Source organism: Vanellus vanellus, assembly GCF_965231255.1.
Source record: "Vanellus vanellus genome assembly, chromosome: 2".
NCBI lineage: Eukaryota > Metazoa > Chordata > Aves > Charadriiformes > Charadriidae > Vanellus > Vanellus vanellus.
Genome location: NC_138906.1, coordinates 10,013,701 through 10,039,418, shown reverse-complemented (window position 1 = coordinate 10,039,418; position 25,718 = coordinate 10,013,701). Strand labels below are relative to the sequence as shown.

The 25,718-nt window shown below is 38.4% G+C and overlaps 1 protein-coding gene across 1 annotated transcript in view; it reads right to left on the bottom strand.

Moving 5' to 3' along the window:
- RBM33 (RNA binding motif protein 33) overlaps positions 1–25,718 on the bottom strand; it is a gene marked incomplete at its 3' end in the record, with an annotated part of 104,370 nt that overhangs the window by 65,117 nt on the left and 13,535 nt on the right. Inside the window, exons 3-8 of the mRNA XM_082479765.1 lie at positions 22,703–22,751; positions 19,600–19,676; positions 17,214–17,517; positions 15,985–16,095; positions 8,335–8,506; positions 1,213–1,421 (exon numbers count right to left, since the gene is read on the bottom strand). Coding sequence (XP_082335891.1) covers positions 1,213–1,421; positions 8,335–8,506; positions 15,985–16,095; positions 17,214–17,517; positions 19,600–19,676; positions 22,703–22,751 — 922 coding nt within the window. The remainder of the gene's footprint in view (positions 1–1,212; positions 1,422–8,334; positions 8,507–15,984; positions 16,096–17,213; positions 17,518–19,599; positions 19,677–22,702; positions 22,752–25,718) is intronic.

Genomic DNA, 25,718 nt, shown 5'->3' with positions numbered 1-25,718 from the left:
AAAAATGTCCAAAATCAGTTATACTAAAAAAAAAAAAATCATCATGTTTCTCTTCAGAGACAGAGCATTGAACTGCTTCTGAGCTCAATGATACTAGGTATCAGTCCTAGTCCAGTAATTTCCAAACAGTAGTGCAAGAAGAATCCCAAATAGGCAACCTTTTAGTAACAAAGATGTGACACAATTTTTTCAGCAGCCATAAACACAAAGCAGAGCAGCTACAAAGTATGCACAAGAAGATATTCTGATGAACACAGTATGTTTACAACATTTAAGATCAAAATAACTAGCAAAGACTGCAGCAATACAGAAAAAAAATTATTCCACCTTAGCTGTTTTAAAAGCACGAAATATCCTACTGCCGGGCTCTCAGCCTCTGAGATATCCACCAACTCCTGCTAGTGATCACCACCTAGAGTTACTGCTGTTGGAAAAAAATCCCCTTTGTTTAATACAGATGACCTTGTCCTGCAAAGACATACACAGGCTTTGTTCTACAGTCTCAGCTACCAGTACATTTTATAACAGTCAACAATAAGTGTGGGCTACCACTTGCTGTGTTGTTTGTTTGTTGTTTTTTTTTCAGATGGAAAAAGCAACATCTTTTAGTTTGTGATACAAAGCATGGGGCAGAAGGAAGAGTAACAAAGCTAAATTTCATCTGAAATCCCAACATACTGATTTATCTAGTGGTGATTATCTTCCTAGGGTTTTATTGGCCTCCATAGTAGCACGGCAGGTATACAAATAGATTGGTTTTTTTTTTTTTTTTAGAAGTACCAGCAAAAATATTAGTTTGACAAAAACCAAGAAACATTTTACAGAAATCTGTTTTTTAAAACTAAATTACTATTAATAACGTGGGACTGAACATGTTTTCATGTTGCATGTAGAGGACTTCTCAGAGGAATTAACTATTTCCTCCATCCTTATGCAAAGCAGTAGGTAAGCCTGACTGTGTTGTATGAGTCGAAATCCACTTTTCATTTGGAGGCCTTGAGATTCCTCGAGTTGAGGCCGATAACAGGATTAAGCACATACTTTCAAAATCACCATGTTATGCAAAACCTATCTTGCCTAACAGTGCCCAGAAAGAGCAAAAGGAGCACATAAGAATATATATTCCACCTTCGTAAAGATTCACGATTTAGAATGCGCTTCGCCATATTTTCCTGAAAGTACGTTCAAAGAATACTAAGGATTAAAAGGTACCATTGTTGATGGCTGGTTTGGCAGCAGTGCAGGCCTGTGATCCTTCATTCTTCCCCTATCGTTATTGTCTCTCCTTTGTTCTCCCATTCCGTGGCACATAACCGAACCTCCTCTTCGCCCTCCTCTCCTTGAGCCATACCGTCCCTGCTTAAGTTGCCTTTCCCTCTCTTCAAATTCAAGTAATGCTGCTTTGGCTTCTGCAGATAGTTCTGTTAAGAGAGATGGGGAAAAAATATTTTAGCTTTGTGCTGAAAAGATGGAAAATATCATGAAAAAAAACATTGCTAGAACTATAGAAGCATCCCTGCAACTAACATAACGTTTGCAGCCACTTTGATCTCCTTTAGGTGGCATGTTACCATTTCATTAAAGACATCTTTAAAAGGCAAAAGCACACAGATACTTGTATCTGTTGCACAGACAAAAAACGGCAGGTAAATGAAACAAGCATGAACAAAAAGGTTTGGTTGTGGGTTTTTTTTTTGTTTTTTTTTTTTTTTTTTTTTTTTTAAAATGCTATTGAAGTTCGTCTTATGCTGTAAGAGGAGGCTGTGGATCCTCTCACATTTGTGTTATCTTAAACAACATTGTCACTTATCTGCAGAGATGTCAGGCAATGAAACACCCAGTAAACTTTACAGTAAAGGATATGTTGAGATTTTTATCCACCAGACTCTTTTGCACATTGGCCTGTTCCAAAGAAGGACCTTCTGGTCCCTGAAGTATTTCTCCAGTATGTAACTACTTAATATTATTCTACTGTATGTTGTTCAAGAACCTGCTGTACTTTACAAGTGATAATTCCACTGAAGAAAACACACACTTCAAAATCTGTGCTGAGGTCAAGTCAAATATATGGCTACTGATAACATCCACCCAACTCACATTACAGGTAAACACCAGAGAACAGATGTTACTCAATGAAGACTGCCAAATTTGCTTGAAACCTGGGACAATGCTGATAACATTAAGAGAAAACCATGCAGTAGCAAGCCCAAGTAATCAAATTACTTGGAAATACAGAGAAAGTCTACAACAAACTTCAGGAAACACACCATGAGCAGTACCACTCACCAGGTTTCAGTTACTTAAGGGGATGAACTAACCCAAACATGCAACTGAGGATTTTGCCATGTGCCAGTCAGATCCCCTGTTACCTCTAAAAATAACTTCTGCCTCTTATAGGGCAAAATTAAGCTACTCTACAAGAAACACACTCCTGGCAAATAAAAACCTATTTTGATTTCATATAAGAGGCAATTAGTGCAAGAATTCCAGTTTCCCATTCAAAAAGTCTGCTCTTAATGTTAAAGGAGACTGAGTACACAGACCACTTTTCAGGAAAAAGTGTTTTTACTTGTTAATACTACATATAGTGGCTATAATATCTGAAGATCAGAATAAAAATAGTTTGCATCTGGCAGCCGAGACACTACTACAACGTCTCCGCATGTCTACATATCCTCCACCAAGAATACATAACTAAAGCAATTAGAAAACTATTAAAATTTCTTGTGAGTCTAACAGCCAAAGCTACTAAACCCACCATCTTCATAAGTAATCTCAATTAGTCTTTTGAAGTTGAGGATTGACAGAAGGGCAGAAAAGGGTGAGTGCTACGCATTCCCAGTGCAGCAGTTGTTCTTACTTGGCTATAAAAACTAGCTGCACGACTGAGCTGCAAAGACTGTAAATTTGAATGTCCCATTTTTCAGAGGTATTCAGCACATCCAGAAAGCAGGGGCTTTTTGATTAAAAAAAAAAAAAAAAAAAAAAAAAAAAGAGTTCAGAACTTGCTGACTGAGAACACAGCAAACATGACACACTCCGAAAAGCCAACAATTTGTCATATAGTTTCATATTTCAATTCTGCATGTTGGTGATGAGACAAATTTCTCTGCCTCCTTTTCTCTCCCCTCTGATCCTCTTCTCTCCCTCTATGACACCACAATTAAATGGCATAAAGCCTTCATTTACAACCACACAGGATACTCTGATGAAATGTTACCTTTGCCCTAGCACCTGCCTTGAGAGATCAGCAGACCCCAAGACAATCAGGCTTTATCAGGAAAATCACATAGCGTGCTTAGAAAGGGGCAAAGAATCACACTCCCTCAAGTCTTAGTATGGTATTAAATGCGCACATTATGGATTTCTGAGGAAAACTAAGACAAAGATACTCTTGTCCAAAGCAAGCAAAAGCATTAGATGTGACTAAAACAACTACCTTACCCATCCTTAGCTGTCAGGGATGAAAAAAGCTGGTTTAATGGGAAAAATAGAGCTCTGATTTCAAGCCTCCTTCCTATCAGCACCTGCAGGAGGTTCAGTTTCCTCACAGGCTTGTAAGTGTGAAAGGGCTAATGTGGGCTTTTAATTGGTCTGCAAGAAAGAAACATCACCAGCTGCCATATACTTACGGGAAGAAATTACATTGCAAAGCAGCAGCTCTCCTCCCTTTAACCAGAGAGGATCCAAATCCTGCAGGGCATGCTGCTAGTTGGAAAGTTTTCTTTTTTTCCCCAAGAATAGGACGAGCTGGGCAATTTTTCTGCCATCTTGCACACTACAACCCTGCACTCAGCAAGGCAGTTTGGAAAGCAAAGTTCAGTCATTAAAACAAGTACCTACCACTGATACTCATTCAAGATAAGAAGCTATTTCCTATTAAACAGATTAGAAGCCACATGCGAGGGAAACAATTCTTAATGAACCTGGGAACAGAGCTAGGCTTCCTACAAGGCAAGATTATGTCCAAGTCTCTCAGCCTCTTGAGCACACATTGAAGGACACTGAACAGAAACAACTTTAGAAGAAAGAATGGGCTGCTCCATACAAAATGACTTCAGAGGGCTGCACTGATTAAGCTTGGGGAAGGGATGACAGCATCCAGGGCCAAGTCAGTCCTGATGATCTTCAGTGTGCAGGTATTTGTCACTCCCTAAAATGCAGACTAATAAATTGTTTTCCTACTCATTTTACACAAAAGTTCTCAAACTTTAAAGGCTGTGTCTTTAAAGGCACAGTCCATGTATTCAGTTTTAAAGTGAAAATACATGTAACACTGACCTTGGAAAAAATATCCCAACCAAAACAAAGCCACCCATTAATTCACTGAAGCAAGGATCATTGCTTCACATCATCACATTCACACCACATTTATGACCACAGAAGTAAAATATAACTTTTTTTTAAATAAGGAATATAAGATTACATTAACATCAAGCATACTTCCCCCACAACATGCCACTGAAAGCAACAGCATCCTACCTGTGAATAATTTTGCTTACACTCAAAACTGCAGATTCAGAGCCTTTGAGACAGGCTACACAAGTGAAGACTCATGCTGGGAACTAAAGTCATGAATACCTCAAGTGCTTTATATTGCTATTGGTCACCACACAGCAAAATATACAGCCAGCTCCATTATTAGGTGGGCTGTTTATTGAATTTGAGAGCATTGTGCCACACATACAGAGATCAAGAAGAGGAGGTTTTGCAGGGAGGGGAGCAAGGAAAATGGTGCCTTTTTTCCCTGAAAGCAAGATCAGACTGCTAACTAGAAAACAGGTGAGAGATCATCTTTCCCTCCCTAGAGGCTTCCAAAGCACATCCAGGTATTCACATGAAAAGGCGCACTGCTTCTCCTCGGCTAAGAGCTTGTGTGCATCGTGACCATCCACACTGAGCCAGGCTGGATGCTGCCATGGCCCCTGGACAGTGTGCGCAGGCTGCTGCGGCACACAGCCACCAGCTCTTGCCTACACCAACCCTGAGCACGGGGGTCTGCAGCTACACCTGCCTCGGGTGGCTCCCCAAGAGGAACGGTATTTCAAATTCCCAGGTGTGAGAATCCCAGAATCCCTATTATCCTGGATAATGCAAAGATTTACAACATAAATCACATTCCAGAACAGCTATACATATGCATTTTTTACATACACATGCAATCCAAGATCTTGCTGAGAGCAAGAGAAAATGTTCTCCTTTGTTTTAACTTGTTTCTCCCCATCATCCAGACCCGCAACCTGACTGCACTATGTGCTTCTGCACACGGTGCGACAGGACAACAGTGAAACCGTTCATTTTAATTTCCTAGTCTTGCCTGATATCTCAGCCACTAGTTATCAGAGTGAACATAAGCCAACTAAGCAGGACATAACAAAGATTATCGGATGTGGTAGGACATTTTGTTATCACCTTGCAAATGGCTCTGCGTAAGTGTAAGGGCTTGTTTTTTAAATTAGGCACCGAGAGAATACTTCAGTTTCATGATGCCAAACAAAACCACTTCTTCTTCACATTACTTAACAGGTAACTAAATCCAGAGCATAGTGACAATTCCAATGCTGGGAAGACTTCAACTAGCTGCACTGAAAGAAGTTATGTATTTCTTATCAAAGATGACAAGCTCGGTATCTATAGAAATCAATTTAATGTTTGTCCTACAATACTACTTCTTTAAACTTTTCAAAACCACTACTTACATTATCTTGGATAAAGAAATGTTTAGGAAAGATTTCAGCTACATTCATGAGAATATTCTATATTTTTACATATTTTTTACCAGCACACACTTATTCTCATCTTGACTGTACAGTTCTCACACACACAGTTAATGCAGTGAATCAGCAATTATTTTTCTAGTGTCTCTAAGTGTCAAGATTAATTTCACTATCGCTGGTAATAAAATGGTTTCAAATGACATCTTTAATCAGCAAGTAAGAATGCACTCCTCCAATAGAGACAATCTGTCACAAAAGGTCACCAAAATGTGACAGGATGGAAATTACGTTTGTAACTTCAACTGAAATGTTAATTCCTCTATAAGTGTTTTCTTAACTATGTTCAGACTTTAAAGTAAGGAGAGGTAGCTCTGCAATAAAGTTTCATTTTTAAACCAGTAGCATCTGTAAAAATTTGCTCTATAATCTCAAAAGCAAGCAGGTATTTATATGCAAACAAGTATTTTTTGCTGTTTAACTTTCCACCACACAGTCAATCCTTGGTCTCTTTATCAACAAATTAACACAAAAAACTAGTATGAATAGAAACCATTTCAAAACAGTAAGATAGTATTTTTTCCAAAGACTAGTTTCAAAAAAAGCTCTCTAGGTTATAGATTCATCCACGTTATCATCACCTTTTCCTTATACCTCAGAGCTACATCCCAAATCACTTAAAATTACACTTAAAAATAAGTCTAATTCGATCACTGTTCCTTTAACAGTCAAGCTCCACTGCCAGTTTTCTCCTCATTGGCTGGACTTGTTTTTACATTAAACTATAGAGTAAATCCACAGATACATGAAAATACATGCAATTGTCATTCACCTTCCCTTCAGTCTTATTCTAATCAGAATCAATTCCTGATTAAGACAATCCTGAATAAAGGCCCTTAATACGCACTTCACCTGAAATTGCAAGTAAGAAGAGCTATTTGCTAATAGGAACGACAAATGAGAACGATCTTCATTCCAAATCACGCACCGACATCTCACAGCACAACATGGCCTACATGAATACCACTGTGTAAGTCTGGTTCAGCCTCCGCACCTGACTCGTTGCTGCTCATGAACAAGTCGTATTGGCCACACCACCTTTGTTATAGAATTAAGGCTTCTTAATTTTTGCAGACATGGTAAAAGTCAAAATTCCTTGCAACCAAATTATAGAATTAGTAGGCTATGCAACTGAAGAGAAAAATTCTTAGAACTGACATCCTTTGATAAACAAGGCTTTTAAAGTAAGAGGAAAATTTCATCAGGGCAAACTCTGGCAATCTAGGTATGTGCTCCAGGAACACAATTCCAAAAATGCCCTGTTGTCCCAAAGACACTGACTCATCTGGAAAGAAAGCAGAAGCACCCAGCTACTAAGCTCAAACTGCGTGGCACCTATCTTAACGCAATCCTGTGTAAAAAAACTCACGCCTAGTCTGGCAAAAGTTGAAGTATCATCAAAAAACACACCCTCCCCCAGTGGTGTCTGACAATTAGCCAACAGTATCTGATAATTTGCCTTCATTACCAGTTCCTCTCTCTTGCATATCTTGATTCTCTTCAAAAGATCAGGGCTTTTTCTCCATAGCTTCAATTGATAGTTTGGTTCAGTAGCAAAACTATGAGAAAGGTACACACCTCTGAAAGCAAAACTTAATTTCTGCCCATCTCCCTAATACCACCTTTTTAATTTGACTTTTTATTATTATTACCACCACCACAAGGCTAACATGAAGAGGCAATATGGTTATCCCCAGTGGGGCAGGTACAACACCAGTATCAGATACCCAAGCACCCAAGGCACATGAAGGGTCTTGAAATTAGCTCTCAAAACCATAAACCAATGTGATTTTATTTATAGACTAAAACAGAGTTGCTGCAAGACAGTTCAAATCTACTGCTCCTTCTGAACTAGCAATGGCAAATTCCTTAGCTACATGGAGCAGTGCCCCTAGAAACAAACACATTTGTGTTATGCTACTCAAATAGAAAGAAAATATACCCTTTTAGACATTGCCTAAAGAATCAAGGTGGTACAAGATCCAGATTGTTCCATGTTAGAAAAGCTGAACCCCGAAAACTGGGGTTTCCATATTTTTCTAACACAGTTCCCAGCAATTTACAATTTCTCTAGGCCAATCCAACAGTAGGAACACAACATGTTCACGGCATGTTTATGTTCCTGGGGGAAAATAGCAAACATACAGCTATTTCACAGCAGAACACAAGTAACAAGATTTGTGTTATCAACTGAAAATCTTCCAAAGACGGAAGTCCAAAGGAATTCCTTAAAATACATTCCACCACAATACATAGTGAAACACAGAACAGGTAGCTGCTGCTTGAAAACAGGAAAGCTTTTAAAGACATCACAAAAGTCTCAATAAACAAACACTGTGCTGGTTTTCAAAACACAATATGATTAAACATTCTTCCCAAGGAGATACACACTACACATACTACAAATTACTTTAGACAACTTGGATATAGGCCAGTCTAAGTTAGAAGGCAACTGTTCTACTTTTTGCCATTAAAGTCTTTTCTAAAAGTTTTGGCAAGTCTGTCTTTTGCTTGCTTTTATTATAGCTCTTCAAAATAATCCATTGCCACAAGACCTCACCCAAAGTTTCTGGAATGTTTCTCCTTTCTCTTGTCACATCCGAGAGCCTAATTATCGTTCCTTCTTTCCGTTCAGTTTTGAAACGTAATCGTCCAGACTCTTCGTCATCATCCTCCTCTTCATCAGATTCTTCTTTTGTTTCTTCTTGAAGTTCCAGAGACTCAATAGCTGCCTGAATCACAAAATACAGAGGACATGCAAACTGAAAAATCTACTTTCTTGAGATCATTGAGCATTAAGAGACTAAGTTTTCTTTAAGGGCCCCTTTTTTTTGCTGGCATTATACATTATTCTCATACATAACTCAGTGAACATTTAAGAGCTTGGTGAATTTTTTTTACAAATACAAAGATAGGAAGTATATATGATATAGTAAAATCTACTGAGAAAACCCATTTTGCTGCAATATTTAAGGGAATATGGAAACTCCAGATATAACCACCATCTGATTAGTTGCTACTCTTGCACAGAGTCACTGAATTGACAAAGATGCAAATCTGGGATACTACCAGATTCAAGTAATACAAACATTAAATCACTTTTTTTTTTTCATTTGTTAACAGCTGTCAGCAGCATGTTGTTAAAAAAAACACACCACCAACAAAACCATATAACCTTACATCCCAATTTTATTCCTCTAGGTATGTATAGCTATACTTGTCTTTACTTTTTCTACTCCTTGAATATTTCCCAGTTTTAATTCAGCAATTGATGAAGAGAACGGAGAACAGGACTGGATACAATCTGAATAAGCTAAATTTGTATACTGGAATGCTACTCCCTTGTCCTCATTTACTTTCCAGTTCTCTCTATAACAGAGAACATTTATTTAGATGAAACAATGGATCCCTTACCTTCAAATTAAAAAAAAAAGAGGGGGGGGGAAATCAATTTCATTTCCTGTACTGGCATGATAAAATTAATGTTCAGAATGTTACACAAGTTATATTTGATTTCTAGAGTTGAAAATTAGAAGTGTTCTAATTAGTACGATTTCCCATAAAATATTTGGTTACTGTGTATTTGCTTATTTCTTGTGCAAGCCTACTTGTTCATTTCTTAGAGCCAGCACATGCATGTTAATGCTTTGTAAAGACACTAAATACATCATAACTTTTATGCTGCTTGAGGACAGTTAAAAAAAGAGTGAAATATAACATGCAAAAAAAGGTTTAATCTTCTAATTAACCAGACTGGTGCAGTCATTTACATGAAAAAGGCACAGCGAGAGTATCTGTCCACCTGACAGACACGAAGTCACAAATCAAGTAAAAGAACTGATGGCAAAATGGTGCAAGAGATTGCAAATTTCCTAATCCAAGAGCTCAACTTCATCCAAAACAAACATGGAAAGCAAGATCAGAAACGGGATCTGGCAAGACAGTTTCTACTTTAAAATACAGTGCACCATATGAACTCAAGCTCAAAGGTACTCCAACTTTGGTCTGGTGAATAAGTGATCTGTATACTTAGTTACTGGGCTTCAATGGGCTACTGATCCCAAGTTATTTTCATTTTATCATCTCCTTATCTCAGAATGTGTTTTATCCATTCCAGGCAAACATTCAAGCACTACATTTACTGACCTCACAAAAATGCTAGAAGATTTAGCTAGGAGAATAGCCAACATTTGCAAAAAGCTTTAAGGCTTACATTTTAAAAAGATACTTACTTTTATGTATCTGTATCAACAACTGTATCATATCAAAAAATGCAGCTAAAAACAGCAGACAGATTAGCATGCAAAAAAAACCACAACCCTTCAAGACTGAAAGAAATCCAAACCTCAAAAGCAAACCCAGATTGAGCACAACTGGTCTGATTAACATATCCATGTACAATCAAAGCACCTCTGAAGATAGGCAGTTGAGACTTATGGAACAGAGGAGGGATGTTAGCAAGGGAAGAAATGCTAACATGGTTTAATAAAAACAAACAAAAACAAGGCAGAAAGACAGGGCTAGCATTTTACTTTCAAAAGAGGGACTCCCAAAAGAGAAAGGAGTAGCAATATCTCTATCAAATCTGTGTTTTTAAATATCATAGACCCCATAATTTTATTGTCTTAATGCTTGCCTTTAAAAACTTTTCCATCAGGATTTGGAAGTCAGAATTGGAGTGGCTGTTCTGTAAGATGTGCTCTCTCACTACATTGAGCCTCGCACTTTACTTTAGAGCATAAACCCCAACACACCCACTCTATGTCCATGCCCTTTAAAAGCTACATTGGAATTCCAGTTTTTATCCAAAGACTGGTCTCAGTCATGTAATCTTATCTGTGAGTGCAAAACTTACTCGTGCAAGGCTCTATGTGTGGCTCAGACTGCAGAACCATGACTAGAACAGTTAATGCAGTCTGCATTGTCCTGAAAAATTTTGCAATGCTTTAATGAAATGCTTTTGAAAATGCCTGCGGAAACTCTGTTCCCTTTTGATAATTTTTCATTCAAGAAAAAAAAATCCATTCTAATAAAAATAAAAATGGAAATTATAACATACTACAAGACAAATACTTTCCTGTGCAACAATAAAAAAGATTTCTCAAACTTTTATAGACCAGCACTATTCTATTCTTAGCCACTTATACCAATTCTTTAGTCTTCTGGGTCTAACTCACTTTATTCATCAGTATAATGCTCATGCCACCTATTAACAAACAATAGCCTTACAAGCATTAAATATCAAAGAAAAAAATAATATAAAAGGAGCTAATGAAAAAGCAGGCACCAAGGAAAGGCAGTGCTCAAGAATGCTATCCGACCCATGTCCAAGTCTGATTACACGTATTATTGAGGGATTTATATTAGTTGCGATGGAGACACAAACATGTCTGACAGCCAACCATATGTTCTCTACATACAGCTCCAGGAAAGGTTATCTGAGCTGTGTAGGAGCATACACCCTTCCTCCGCAATTTGTTCAGTAGTTGTAGCATGCAAGACTACTTCAGATCATCTTTTCCAACTTCCAGCCTAACAGGGTGAGTTGTTTTGCAGTATGGATTCTATGCTTCAAAAGAAATTCATACAGGAAAAGGCGAATACAGAGAGAATTAATACATACTAGTACTTACAGGATTCTATTTAATACTTGCTAATCATTAATATCTCTGCATATGACCAGTCCCTGAACAGCCACTTGAGGTCACCTGACTGGACTAGCCAGCCAAGGCTTCTTAGCAGCTCTCCTCAAAGGGAGCTTAACATTTCCCATTATGACACCTTGCACAAAGCTACCAAAGAGCTTTGCTGACTCTTCCTTATGAAGAAAAATAATGACCTTTCTTCTATCGCAAGGTCAGAGTTTTCTGCCATCCTCATTAAATATTTATGCCATAAATCCCAGTCACTGACCAGAACTACAGAGGAAGACTGAGCACTCCTGCTCTGAAGAGCTTGCCACAGTTGCAGGACTGATAACAGACATAGCCCAAGGAAAGCAGGAGAAAACACTAGTCAGCATTATAAATGCTGGTCTTCGCACAGGATCCTCCTAAAGATGGGAATGTCAAGTGTTCTGGAGAGCTCTGGGCCAGAGAGTGCCAAGATGTACAGAACAGGTAAGCATTGTAAAAGCTAAACCAGATCCCTTCCATGTGAAATATTATGGAGGTGAAATGACAAACTTTTATTAACTAGCTAGATAAGCAGTAGAGGCTTCTACCAGAGACTAACATTGAAGCAGCAGCAATTGCTGAATCCTAAGGGATCAAGAAATAACAGAGAACAGATAAAAGGATGTTACACCTACTCCAAGGGCACCTCCACTTCATGGATGAAAAATGGGAACAAAAACAACCTAAGAGCTTCCAAATATGTTTAAAACTTGGCTAGTTTGATTTGGACTCTTTTCATCATTCTCCAGGCTGAGAGGTAGCATCTTCAAACTTGAACAAAAGAACTAAAATGCTGAAGTTCAGACTAAACACAGATGGAACAATCATTCAAACAGACACATTGGCCTTATTTTCCTCCAAGACTGTATTCTATCAAAAGAAAACCAGTATGCAGAACCCCTTCATGAAATGTTTTCTTGATTCAAGTCCTCATCACTTCTTATCAGCATAACCCAAAACATGGTTAAAATTAATGCAATGAGAAACCCCCATCACATATTTCACAGGAGGTTATAAAACAAAGAAATCGCGAATTCTAATTTTAGGAGGTTATATTTTTATGAACATTTCGTACAAATAATTAGTGATATTATTCTGCTAAAAATATTTAGGACATGAAAATTCATGTAACTGACAGTTTTACCACGCCTATTTGCTGCTGAATCTTCTGGATATTGGGTTTTACTTTGAGATTTTGGAAAGCAAAAGTGTTTTCTAAAGCATTAGCTACATTTTTCAAGCAAGCTCCACAAAGACTGTTTTTTATTCAAAATCCAAGTTCTAAGCACTGTTTCAAATTACATATCAAGTCCCACATGATATCCTGGTCTCTAAATTGAAGAGACATGGATTCGACAAATGGACCACTCAGTGGATACAGAACTGGCTGGGCAGTCGCACTCAAAAGAGTTGCGGTCAACGGCTTGATGTCCTAGTAGAGAGCAGTGACGAGTGGTGTTCCTCAGGGGTCGGTACTGGGACCTGTACTGTTCAACACCTTTGTCGGCAACAGGGACAGTGGGGTCGAGTGCACCCTCAGCAAGTTTGCTGATGATACCAAGCTCTTTGCGAAGGTAGACACACTGGAGGGGAGGGATGCCATCCAGAGGGACCTGGACAGACTGGAGAGGTGGGCCCAAGCCAACCTCATGCAGTTCAACAAGGCCAAGTGCAAGGTCCTACATCTGGGTCAGGGCAATCCCAAGCACAAATACAGGCTCGGTGGGGAATGGCTGGAGAGCAGCCCTGAGGAGAAGGACCTGGGGGTGCTGATTGACGAGAAGCTTAACATGAGCCAGCACTGTGCGATCGCAGCCCAGAAGGCTAACCGTACCCTGGGCTGCATCAGAAGAAGTGTGGCCAGCAGGTCAAAGGAGGTGATTCTGCCCCTCTACTCCACTCTTGTGAGACCCCACCTGGAGTACTGCATCCAGCTCTGGAGTCCCCAACATAAGAAAGACATAGACCTGCTGGATTGTATCCAGAGGAGAGCCACGAGGATGATCCGAGGGCTGGAGCACCTCTCCTATGAGGAGAGGCTGAAGGAGTTGGGGCTGTTCAGCCTGGAGAAGAGAAGGCTCCGAGGAGATCTTATTGCAGCCTTCCAGTCCCTAAAGGGGGCCTACAGGAGAGCTGGGGAAGGACTTTTTACTCGGGCATGTAGCGATAGTATGAAGGGGAATGGCTTTAAACTGGAAGAGGGCAAGTTCAGATTGAACAATAGGAAGAAGTTTTTCACTTTGAGGGTGGTGAGGCACTGGCCCAGGTTGCCCAGAGAGGTTGTTGAGGCCCCATCCCTGGAGGTGTTCAAGGCCAGGCTGGACGTGGCCTTGGGCAACCTGGTCCAGTGGGAGGTATCCCTGGCTATGGCAGGGGGTTGGAACTTGATGATCTTCAAGGTCCTTTCCAACCTAAACCATTCTATGATTCTATGAAAAAGCATGCTTTGAACCTGATCTGGCCAAGGACACAAACTTTTCCTGCTTCTTCCTCACACCTCCCACCTGAGCACCACTCTTAACTGGTCTCTCACCTCCATAACCAGTTTCCCCTCATCGTGTCCCAGTTCCCCAGTCAGTCAGCTTTTCTCTTGGTTTACAGAATTTCTTCAAGCGATATAATAAGAGGTTTTATTTGGTTTTAACGTGGAAAACACTTAAAATACAACACTACCAAACACTTTTCCCTACCAGCTCACTTTCTGTTATTCAGATGCCAAATTTCAATCAAGAAATAATAACACTATTTATTTGTACCGCATCTATTACAGCTCCGTTCTTGTGTTGCATTTTCTACAGGAGAACGTCAACGACTACCCTTTTTTACAAACAGTGAACGTAATGGGATTTAAGGAGGAGTGCTCTTACATAACACTGGAATAAAGAACAAAACTATTCAGAACTGGAGGCACGCATCTAAGCATACAATAAAAAGAAGCACATACTCTACAAAGGTTCTCTCTCTTGCTGGCATTCCCATTTGGAAAGTGCAATTGTGAGCCTACAGACAAATGTAAATAAACTACATATGAAATAATAAAGAAATAAAAAGTGATATTTAGGAAACTAGAAACCTGTGGCAATGTGCAAGCCATCAGAATAAAGCCAGGATGTAGATTAACTGAATAAAAATGTGGCCAAACTGTTCACATTACATTATGAACAAATTCTCTAAAGTTCTATCAACAAAATCAAATAAAAACTTGCATTGATGTTATCTTTTGAATGAAACAAATTAAATTATGAATTGGACAAATTTAGACAACATGATTATTACAGAATTCTCGCTAGTTCATTCTCGAAAAATGAAGCTGTGCTTTTTTAATGCAGTAAGTTTGCCAGTGAATCCCAGCTATGTAGTTAATTTTACATGATGTGTGGTGCTTTCATCATCTCCTACACACTGTGGCTGCAGATAGCACAAATGTACCAGGTTGCCTTTAAAACACCAGAAGGAAAGTGTAGATAATCCAGTGAATGAACAAAGAGCGTTGAAGTGTTTCACAGTTCTTTGGAAGTGTAGATTTAACACTTAGGAAGTAGGAAATTAACCATGTTTAAGGTATATTTGGTGTTAAGACATCATGCTTGCAACAGTGAAGATTGAACAATGCAGTTGGCCCCTTTCAATGTATCTCTCTTCACCTACCGAAGAACGTTGTTTTATTATAATGGTTGACATAACTATAGAGTATCACAGCACACCCATTTATTAGAACTTCATAGAACACTGCTGCGTCTTTGAGGAATTAATTTCCTGATGAGTTAAAGCTCTAAAGAGGGAACACACTCTGACTATACTTCTCAGCAGGTAATCCATTCAATCCTATTTAATTAAGAACGGGAATAAAAGTAATATTAAAGCAGATTCCTGGTGGGGAAAGGACAAAATCCCACATCAAAAACTTGCTACAAATTAATAACAACATTAATGCCACTGTTCTAGGCTATAACCAGTGAACATACACTTGACAGTTTTTGGCATAAGCTTTCTTCTCACAAACAAAGGAACTTGTCCTTTTTCCTAATCAAAGAATTAAGATAAACTTCACAGACATTTCAGTCCCAACACAACTTCTTTCAAAACACTACACAATCTGAACTTTGTCTTTCTAACATACAGAACCTTCCGTGCTCATGCTCCTCAAAGTGGAATACTCAAGAACTGTACCTACGCTCCCAGCAGCAGCAAATAATCCATCTGGATTGTGAGGCACAATATTAGAGATTTAACACACAGCTTGCAGTATTACTATCATTCTCCTACCCAAAAGGGTTCCTGAAGTTTCTAATGTTGACTTTAAGATTAAATATAACATTTTGAGCTCTCCCTTATGATTCTTATCCCAAGTGGGAGAGGGGATCTGACATATCTCACAATATAGATGTTATCACAATTCATCTTATAGAAAACATAATACCACTACTAATTCAACATCAGCAAAGTTGCATCAGTTCTTACCCAGCAATGTGGGCAATTCTACAAATTCAAATTCTGAAACAACTAGTTAAGTTTCCATTAAATTCACAGCATACCTCTTCTGATTCATTTGTTATTGTCTGAGATTCTTCCAGCTCCTCATCAGCTGTATATTCTTCTTGTTCTTCCATTCCTTGCTCGTTATATGATTGCATGTAATCTTCATCCTAAAGCATAACACAAGAAGGTGAACAGACATAGGCTAACTTTACAGAGTCGCAAGCCTGTTAAAGGATGGGGTCTGTATGCAATGTTACTCTTTCCAGAACTGGAACAGAAGTATTGTATCTATCAATTGTAAGTGACATATCATATAAGGTATAATTAACAGGGCTTTTAACTAGATGATCATTTCAATATTATCAAAAACATAACCAAAACAGTTTTCATTGAGATCGCAGCAATGTCATTGGGATCCCATCTGCTACTGTTTGGCCCATCTACTTCTGTTCTTCTACATCCTTTGATTACAAATTCAGAAAGTAAACACTGCAGTACTTTCTTACCAAAGGAAACATGCATCTATAGCACATACAAATCAACATCAGATTTTACTCCATTAAAAATATGAACATTCTTAAAACATTCTGCAAGTGCTTACATATGAATGGGTTCAATTCTGAACAACTATGAACATACAATGAGAGCAAAACCTTTCTTAAGTTGCTTGTATTTTAGAACACCTCACAAATCACATACAGTTTTAATTAAGATTAAATCATTTCACTAACAATTAAAGCCAGTGCATGTTCTCTAATACGCTGCTTAAATTATATTGAATTATGCAGGTGACATTTTCTGAACTAACCTCCAATCTCTTTATTCAGGTTTAGACAGTTCTCAGTTACAAAAAGGATGAACGAGCAGGACATCAATCACTTTGGGATATTAGCACCTTAAAGATGTCTTTAGCAGGTCAATAATCTTTTCACCTTCGAAGGACTTTATCAGATCTTGTCTAAAGCCTGGATAAAAGCTTTTGCATTAAGTACTTCTAACAATTGGCAGTGTATCTCCACCACACAAAGCTGTTTTCTTCCTTAAGGATACAATCCTCAAGGTCATGATTCTCAACTGCCTTCCAGCATGACAAAGGAGCATTACCTACCGCCAAACAAGCTGTCAACACAAACTTTGTCACAGCCTAGATAAAGAAACTGGCAGACAGTGATAATAGGTCTAATTTCCCCTCCTCCCTAGGGAGGTAAGCAGATTTCAAATCAGTCTAAAACCCTATGCACATGAAGCAATGTTATCTTTGAAGATACAATAGAAAGAAACTCACTGGAAATTCATCTAGGGGTTCATTGATTTCAAGGTCTAGCACTTCATCTTCTTCTCCAGGCTCCTCCCCATATTCTATTTGGTCTTCTGTCAGTTCAGGATCATTGCCTTCATAATGTTCTTCCTCTGCATACTCTGAAGCATATACTTCAGGTGCTTCAGATTTGTCATAAATAATTTCATCTTCCCCTTGGTCATACTCAGACTCATGTTCCATTGATCGACTGTTGATGGTCTCAGAGAGTTCATATGATGTATGAAGCATGCTAGATGTAGCATTGAGGCTAACTGTGACACCTTGAGAACTATTGTATGGGGGGGAAGAAAAATCAGAGGTTGAAGTGTAACAGTCATCTACTCAGAAAGATTTAGCAAAACAAAGCAAATCAATACAAATTCTCTAAGTTGGTGGACAAAATTATACCTCACACACTATTTGACACCATGCCATATTCTCATAATGCATACTGTACTGCAGCTTATCACCAGCTGCAGGCTATTTGACCAGGGGAATCAAACCAACCAGATGGTTTAGCAGGTCAAACTGGCAAAAGTCCTCCTTGGTAACCAAAGCAGACTGGATTCAGTTTTAATTCCAAGACTAACAAAAAATACACAAAATTACTATAACTGCATCCTTTTTCCCAATCTTTCAAAATAAGCTAGTAAATTATTTTTTACTAAAAGCATGAACATTGTTCCTTCTTGAGTATCTTGAATTCAAACTTACACTTTTGACAGATTTAAAGTTCTATTCAAAATAACGTGAAATATGTAGTCAAGAACTGCCATTTAAATGCCTAAGACATTCTGAATTAATAACAGTATGGGAACAGACACTGAAAAAAAAGCAATCAATATAAAAGCTGGAAAGATTATCATCTGGAGGAAAAGCAAAACTCAGAACGTACTGTTTACAACAGCTAGTGCAATCAATACAAAAGAGTGACTAAACAACTGCAGACTAGTTATAAAAATGGGGGGGAGCTCATATTGACTTGAGGGCTCTGGGTACAAAGAAAACAAAAACTTCTTTTTAATTACATTCTTAATATTCGCTATTTTCATAAGTTTGGGGGAACAAGATCCAGGAAGCTTTGAGCTATTTGCATCTATCAGACAGGGAAGATTCAACACGAAAACCAAGACATTATGTAGGATTATTGTTATCCTCCCAACTAGAGAGGCATAAATGAGTTTGAATGGAAATAGAGGGAGAGGGGAAAGGAGTGGAGCAAGGCTCTCATTCCCCAGCAATAAAACCGCTAAAAATGCAAGACTCGTCTACAGAAACCTGCTTCCACTGAGCACTATTATCACACTTCAGATATTTTCTCATCACTCATGCAGTCACATAGCCATCCCGGCTGCCCAGGGCTCACAAGGAGGAAATCTAGAGAAGAAACACAGCAAGGACTGTAACCGGGATTCCCCACTTTGAAGGGAACACTCCAACCCTCACTCCTGCGGGAAGGAAAACAGCAGCCAATGGACAGATTAATGCTCTGAGGTATCTCACCACACCCTCATCAATCGAACACACGAACAGGACTCATCCTAATTCCAGCCAAGGATATAAAGGAGATCTCAGAGCAACATATATGTATTATACGTACATACACGTAGGTATATATATATTCATAACCCTTCAGATGACATGCCTACATAGCATGCAACAAGTAAAGGAAAAGCTGGCAAAACACACAGGCCATTAAAAGCAGCAGTGGTACTGCATCACAAGCATCTTCCTTCCCTCTTCAAGTAAAAATGTCAAGATACTTGTTTTGACTTGTAACGCCCATAATTCAGTTGTGGACCTGTATCACCACCAAGTATTCACAGGGCAGGATCCTCAGTAAACTCCCAGGGAAATACCTGCTCAAGCCCCTAAACTCAGTACAAAATTTTCTGCTGTCCAATTATGCACAAATATTTAAGCCGCAAATCAAGCCTTACAAACTATGAAGCTCCCCTCCTCAGGATCTTCAGAGGTAAGACCTTTTTTTAAAAGAAAGATGGAAGAAAAGGACTTTACAGGAGAATGAAGCCTACAATGATACCAAGAAGGCACAGAACAAGAGCTTTCTAAGTATTTATAAATAATTCTAAATGTACAGGAGATGACATGGTTTCTTCTTCATAAGCTTTTTTAATAGACTTGACTTCAATTTATTAGAATAATATAAAAAATATAAACAAAAAAATCATTTTACTAAAATGCTAACAATGCTACTGAACACATTATATATAAATCATTAAGTAGCTGGCTAGGTAAAAAACAAAACTATTTTAACCAATAACTTCAGTTTAGTAGTTATTAGTTATCAGTAGTAGTAGTCATTAATAGCTTTGAGTTATCCAAAACAGAAGATTTAGAAAAGAGATACCGGAATTCTTGTTCCTCTTCATTGTCACTTTGCAGAAGATCATCATTCAGCTCTTCATCTGACAAGTCTGACTGATTCTAGGTTTCAGGAAAAGTCAATAATGAACATAAATGTAAACTTTTAACTAAGTACTGAAACTATTGAAACTTCTGAACACTAAGTATTTTTATTAAGAACAAATCCCAGACTAAGACCATATCTTCAATTAAATTACCTAATTCAATGAGAAAAAATACGCTACACAAGACAACACATCTGAAAATAAATGTTGGACAGTCTTATGAAAATTTACAAACTTGAGAACTACCAGGAAGAAAGAAAGGTTAGCTTTAGTGTTCTTATTTAACTGCTTTGTGACCTTGATGCATTAGGCAAGTCAAGAAAAACTACTAAGTTACTACAGTTTCTAGAGAGCAGAAATAGAAGACTGGAGGAAAGGACATGATGATATGAAAAAAAAAAAAAAAAAAAAAAAAAAAAAATCAAAAAAACATTAGTTTGTAAGTGAAGAAAAAAAAATAGTGCCTTTTCTGAACTCCTCCTAATTTGCCTATCATACTTTCAGTTGTTTGGTTGGTTTTTTTTTTAAATAATTACCCACTAGGATAGAGATAACTGTTGCTCAGCAACATTATTTCCATCCCCTAAAGTTATAGGGGCAGAAAGGTTATACAAGGGTAGACTTATCTAGAAGTACTGGGATGAGATTAAGTAGAAGCAAGTTTAGCCTAAATAGCTCAGGAAAAACTTCCTGAGAAATCTATTTTTACTCTACCATATAAGTCCATACCCACTGATACTGCTCAGAGCCCTGTAACAAGGAAAACTGAAAACAAGAATAGAAAAAGAACAAGAACACATAATACATTGAAGAAATTTAGTATTGGGTAGTATTCATATGGATAGCTTTTTTTTTGGTTGTTTGTTTTGTTGGGGGTTTTTTTTGTTTGTTTTTTGTTTGGTTTTTTTTAAGATAAGTAAGTAGCTTTATCAACTCATGTTTCAACTACAAAGATGTATGCAATGTTGACTGCTTATATTTTTGATAATTGCCTAACACGCATCTGCAATCCCTATCCTCCTGGAATTTTATTTTCTTTTTTAAACCAGTACATGAGACAAAGGAACTTCCTACATTTAATAGGGATTACTTACAGAATAATTTCAAGAAGCTAACTTACAACATTTACAGTGTGATTATAAAAAGCTACGTTAATTATAACTCAACTTTTACCAGATCTGGGTTTCTTAACAAACCTATTCATCTATTCATTTAGTGCCTCAAGGGTCGGTACTGGGGCCCATATTATTCAATATATTCATCAATGATTTAGATGAGGGAATTGAGTGTACTATCAGCAAGTTTGCTGATGACACTAAGCTAGGAGGAGTGGCTGACACGCCAGAGGGCTGTGCTGCCATCCAGAGAGACTTGGACAGGCTGGAGATTTGGGCAGGGAATAACTTAATGAAATACAACAAGGGAAAGTGTAGGGTCCTACATCTGGGCAGAAACAACCCCAGGTTCCAGTATAGGATGGGGAGCTACCTGTTAGAGAGCAGTGTAGAGGAAAGGGACCTGGGGGTCCTGGTGGACAGCAGGATGACCATGAGCCAGCACTGTGCCCTTGTGGCCAAGAAGGCCAATGGCATCCTGGGCTGTATTAGAAGGGGGGTGGTGGGTAGATCGAGAGAGGTCCTCCTTCCCCTCTACTCTGCCCTGGTGAGACCGCATCTGGAATACTGTGTCCAGTTCTGGGCCCCTCAGTTCAAGAAGGACAGAGAGCTGCTGGAGCGAGTCCAGCGTAGGGCAACTAAGATGATTAAGGGAGTGGAGCATCTCCCTTATGAGGAAAGACTGAGGGAGCTGGGTCTCTTTAGTTTGGAGAAGAGGAGACTGAGGGGTGATCTTATTAGCGTTTATAAATATATAAAGGGGGAATGTCATGAGGATGGAGCCAGGCTCTTCTCAGTAGCGACCAATGATAGGACAAGGGGTAATGGATTCAAGCTGGAACACAAGAGGTTCCACTTAAATTTGAGAAGAAACTTCTTCTCAGTGAGGGTGACAGAGCACTGGAACAGGCTGCCCAGGGAGGTTGTGGAGTCTCCTTCTCTGGAGACATTCAAAACTCGCCTGGACGCCCTCCTGTGCAACCTCATCTAGGTGTTCCTGCTCCGACAGGGGGATTGGACTAGATGATCTTTTGAGGTCCCTTCCAATCCCTAGCATACTGTGATACTGTGATCTCCAACTACAACCTTAAAAACTATTTTCTAAATGAATTCATTTAGCAGATAAAGTAAAAAAAGAGGTGACTAGCCAGTTTTGATTTCCCAAACAGAAGCCCCGTTTCCTCCTGCAGGTATCTGGCAAATCCAAACATACATTTAATTCTTTTCACACAGTTCAATTTTGGAAATAGGTATCAGAGTGAGGACTCTATGGCAGCCATGGGGGGGACTCACTGATGTTCTCCAATGCTAGCTGCTTCCATAGTCCTCCCTCACTGCAGAAGGGAAAATCCTCTGCCTACTCCTTAGACAAAGTATTAGTGGATTGGGTGCAGTGAGTGGATCTTTAATAGACACCACTGATTGCTTTTTTATTTACTCTCTGGTAAATACTGCTGGTGTTTTGATGAGTAACTTTTAACAGCCAGGAAACTGGCAGTTGAAGTGAATTCTTCAGAATGCTAATCAGCACTCGGGAGGCACAACTGGTTTGGCTTTTTTGGCCTTTTTTTTGTTTTGTTTTGTTTTTAATTGTTAAGTCAATATGAGCGACAGAGAAACTGATTTTGAGAACCATCTCCTTTTTGAACTGTGTGCTACTAGAAGAAATACTGTCTCAAAAAAAAAAAAAAAAATCTAAGTTTTATTCTAAAAAACCACACCTGAAGGTACTTCACAAAAGGAAACAAGAGCTCTGAGTGCAAAGCGCTCTGGCAACAGGGCAAATCTCAGGTACCTGTGGCTGTCAGGCATTGGGGAGGTGACCGCAAGACACATAAAAGGCCACACCAAACAACTGAAGTGGGCAAGTTGAACAACCATCACATTTTACTATCTGTAACAATTCACTTCAATGCATATCTCTTACCTTTTTGCCAGTTAGCAAATCCTCTCCAAGCAAGTCATCATCAAGTTCACTGGAAAACATTAACAAATTTAAGGAGTAGAACCTTAGAAAACAGAAACAAACACCATATAGGGTATACACCTTAAAAAACTAACTTGAGGAGAATCGTTGTTGAGGCTGCACAAAGCTTTCCTTTTAGCAAAGCATTCTGCAAGTTGAAAAAGTAGATATATATTTTAAATGAAACAATACACCATACATATTAAGTAAGACTGTTCCTTCATCTCTATATGCTCTCCTTTCCCTCTCCCTCCAACTATAACACAGCACATAGACCTAGACAAAATGTAGGCATTCAAAACATGGTTAGCTAGGTCCCCATTCTAGATCCTTCACGTCAAGGCCGTTGGGGCATACTGTCCAAACTGCTGCTTCTCACCTCTAGAGGGAAGAAACAAGTGAGACATCTCAGTCCACAGGCCACCCGTGTGGCCCAAGGTGCACTTCAGCAAGGAGGCACTGGGAGGCCAGCTACAGTGGGAACAACTTCGGCCTAGATCTTTCATAAATACTTTATTCCCTCCTCGTGTTGAGGGTAAGGTCAAACAGACATTTGTAGGATGACAAAAATCAAATGCATATCTCGCAATCTTTATAAGCATGGCTAAAAATTCAGGAACCATAGAAATACCTGGCTTACAAAACTTCTGTCATCACATGGCATCTGTCCCGTAAATAGGATGCAACACAAAGAATTGCAGTCTGGATTAGTTAAACTTTAGGACAACTGCTTAATCTCATTCTTCCTTCAGTGAAAGAATTATCTAGTGACAGGAATAAACAGATTCCCCCTGCTATAATAAACACTTACTACTGACAAATGCCTATATTAGAGGATGCATGTCCTAATACTAAAATGACATGCCAACATGTCAGTGATTTGAAATATGAGCTGTAATTCAAGAATGTGAACTTATTTCTACCTGCACACCTTCAAAGAAAAAAAAGAAACTGGCCTTAGATACTACATAAAAATTAAATACCTCAAAGTGAGAATGGGCTGTATGAACAGAATGGGAATATGTGTAAGAGTTCTTTAGGACTACATAGGAAATACTTGAAAATAGGAAAGCCAATGCCAAGACACAAATCAGTGCTAAAAGTTGTTTTTGCAGATGGATACATCTCTTTCAGAGCTGGTTACTGTACAGATAATGCAGGGGTGAGAATGAAAATCTTGTGGGCTAGAAGAGAACAGATGATATTCCAAAACAGCACTAAATAGCATGTTATCATCAGTACACAGTATTTGTCCATAGTTAGTGATCTCAAACAGTTCCAGGAATGACTGAACATTAACAAATAGCAATTGTTTTGTGCTCACTGCAATATTAAACAAAAACTGGGACATAAGACATATCATACATCCCAAAGAGCAAACTGACTAGAATTTAAGCCCTTTATTTCAGAGAGAAAACTCTACATAAAAGAAATGGTCTCAGAAGAATTTAGACCCAAAACTGAAGCAGGGAAAAGTCACTAATCTCTTCAGCTGCCAGTAATCTGACAAACCCACCAAAAGGTTTGAAAATATTTCCCAGCACTATGGTCTACCACTGACAGCTTTTAATAAAACTGCACAAGAGAATACAAAAAAACCCAGCAAGAGCGTGTGTTATAGCAGCATTCAAAGATGAAAAGCAAGTTCAGGTAGTTAAGAAAATCAGATAAAAAAGGAATAGACAAGAAAGGAAAAGATTAATTACCTAACATAGTTAGGGCTATTCAACACATTACTAAAAAAAATCCTTGATATGATTTTTTAAAAAAAGACTAAACATTTGGTCAATAGAAGTAATTGCATACATACTCTAGATTTTTAAAAGCTTTGGCTTATTACTTGACAGTCAAAAAAATTAGCACTAGCACATAAATGAAGCTCGTAATAGAAACAAAAGTGTTTCACGGAGTGCCTGTCAAAACCTATTAAAATATTCAATGTCATTTAATATTTTCATTGATAAATTAAAACAAGAAAAATCACCACTGGTAAGTTTTTGAATAAACAAAGTAACAGTGAAAAGCCTACACAGTAAAGCGGACCTATCTCAAGCTTCTTTTAAAATAGCCAAATCTGAAGTTAGATCAGCAAGAAGAGGGACCAAAATTACCAGATCCAACTATTAAAAACAAACAACCCCCCCTCACCCAGATACTAAAAGATCTTAGCTTATTGAGAAACAGACAAAAACGATTGGTTGTAATCTGATACCACATAAAGCCACACAAAATAAATTAAACTGGAATAAAAGTACACATCTGTGATAGTTCCAAAGGCAACTCACCCTCACTATCATCAAGACACAAAGGTCTTTCCAAAACCATAATTCTAGAAAATTAAGGTTAAGATAATCTAAGAGTTGACTGCTCTCAGAAAAGACAGACCCATTTCCTCCCCTTCCTCAACTCTCAACACTCAACATTCCCCTCACTGAATAAATTCAGCTCAACAAATGAGGAAGAGAAAACAATAATAAAAACCAAGGACAACAAACAAGGAAAACAATAATAAAAACCAAGGACAACAAAGAATGGAAAGTTCTCTATCAGTGTAGAGAAAAGAATAATCCCAGAGAAGGATCAGAACAAGCGAATTTCAGCAGAAGTCAACTACTAAATCAGCCCTGTCACCTCACTGGATAGCACCAGAACTGCATGTTTTTCCTAAACCCAAGCTTTGGGCTCCTTATAGAAATAAATGTATAAATTAACTGTCCATGATAAAGACGTCAGACTAGCCTCCAATTTCATGAGTGTGCCCCATTAAACATGAGCAGTAGCAAGGACACAAGTGTTTCAGGAAAAGAATTTGTAAAAAAAAATCGTAATGGGAAAAATTCTCAAAGAACAATGTTACATTTGTACTCCCAAATAACAGGGGCTTTCCAACTCTCAGTTATCACTCTCCAGTGTCTGAGAAAGGAAAGAGATCTGGAAATTCAAAATCATTTAAATGACTGGGGGATGGGACTCAGTT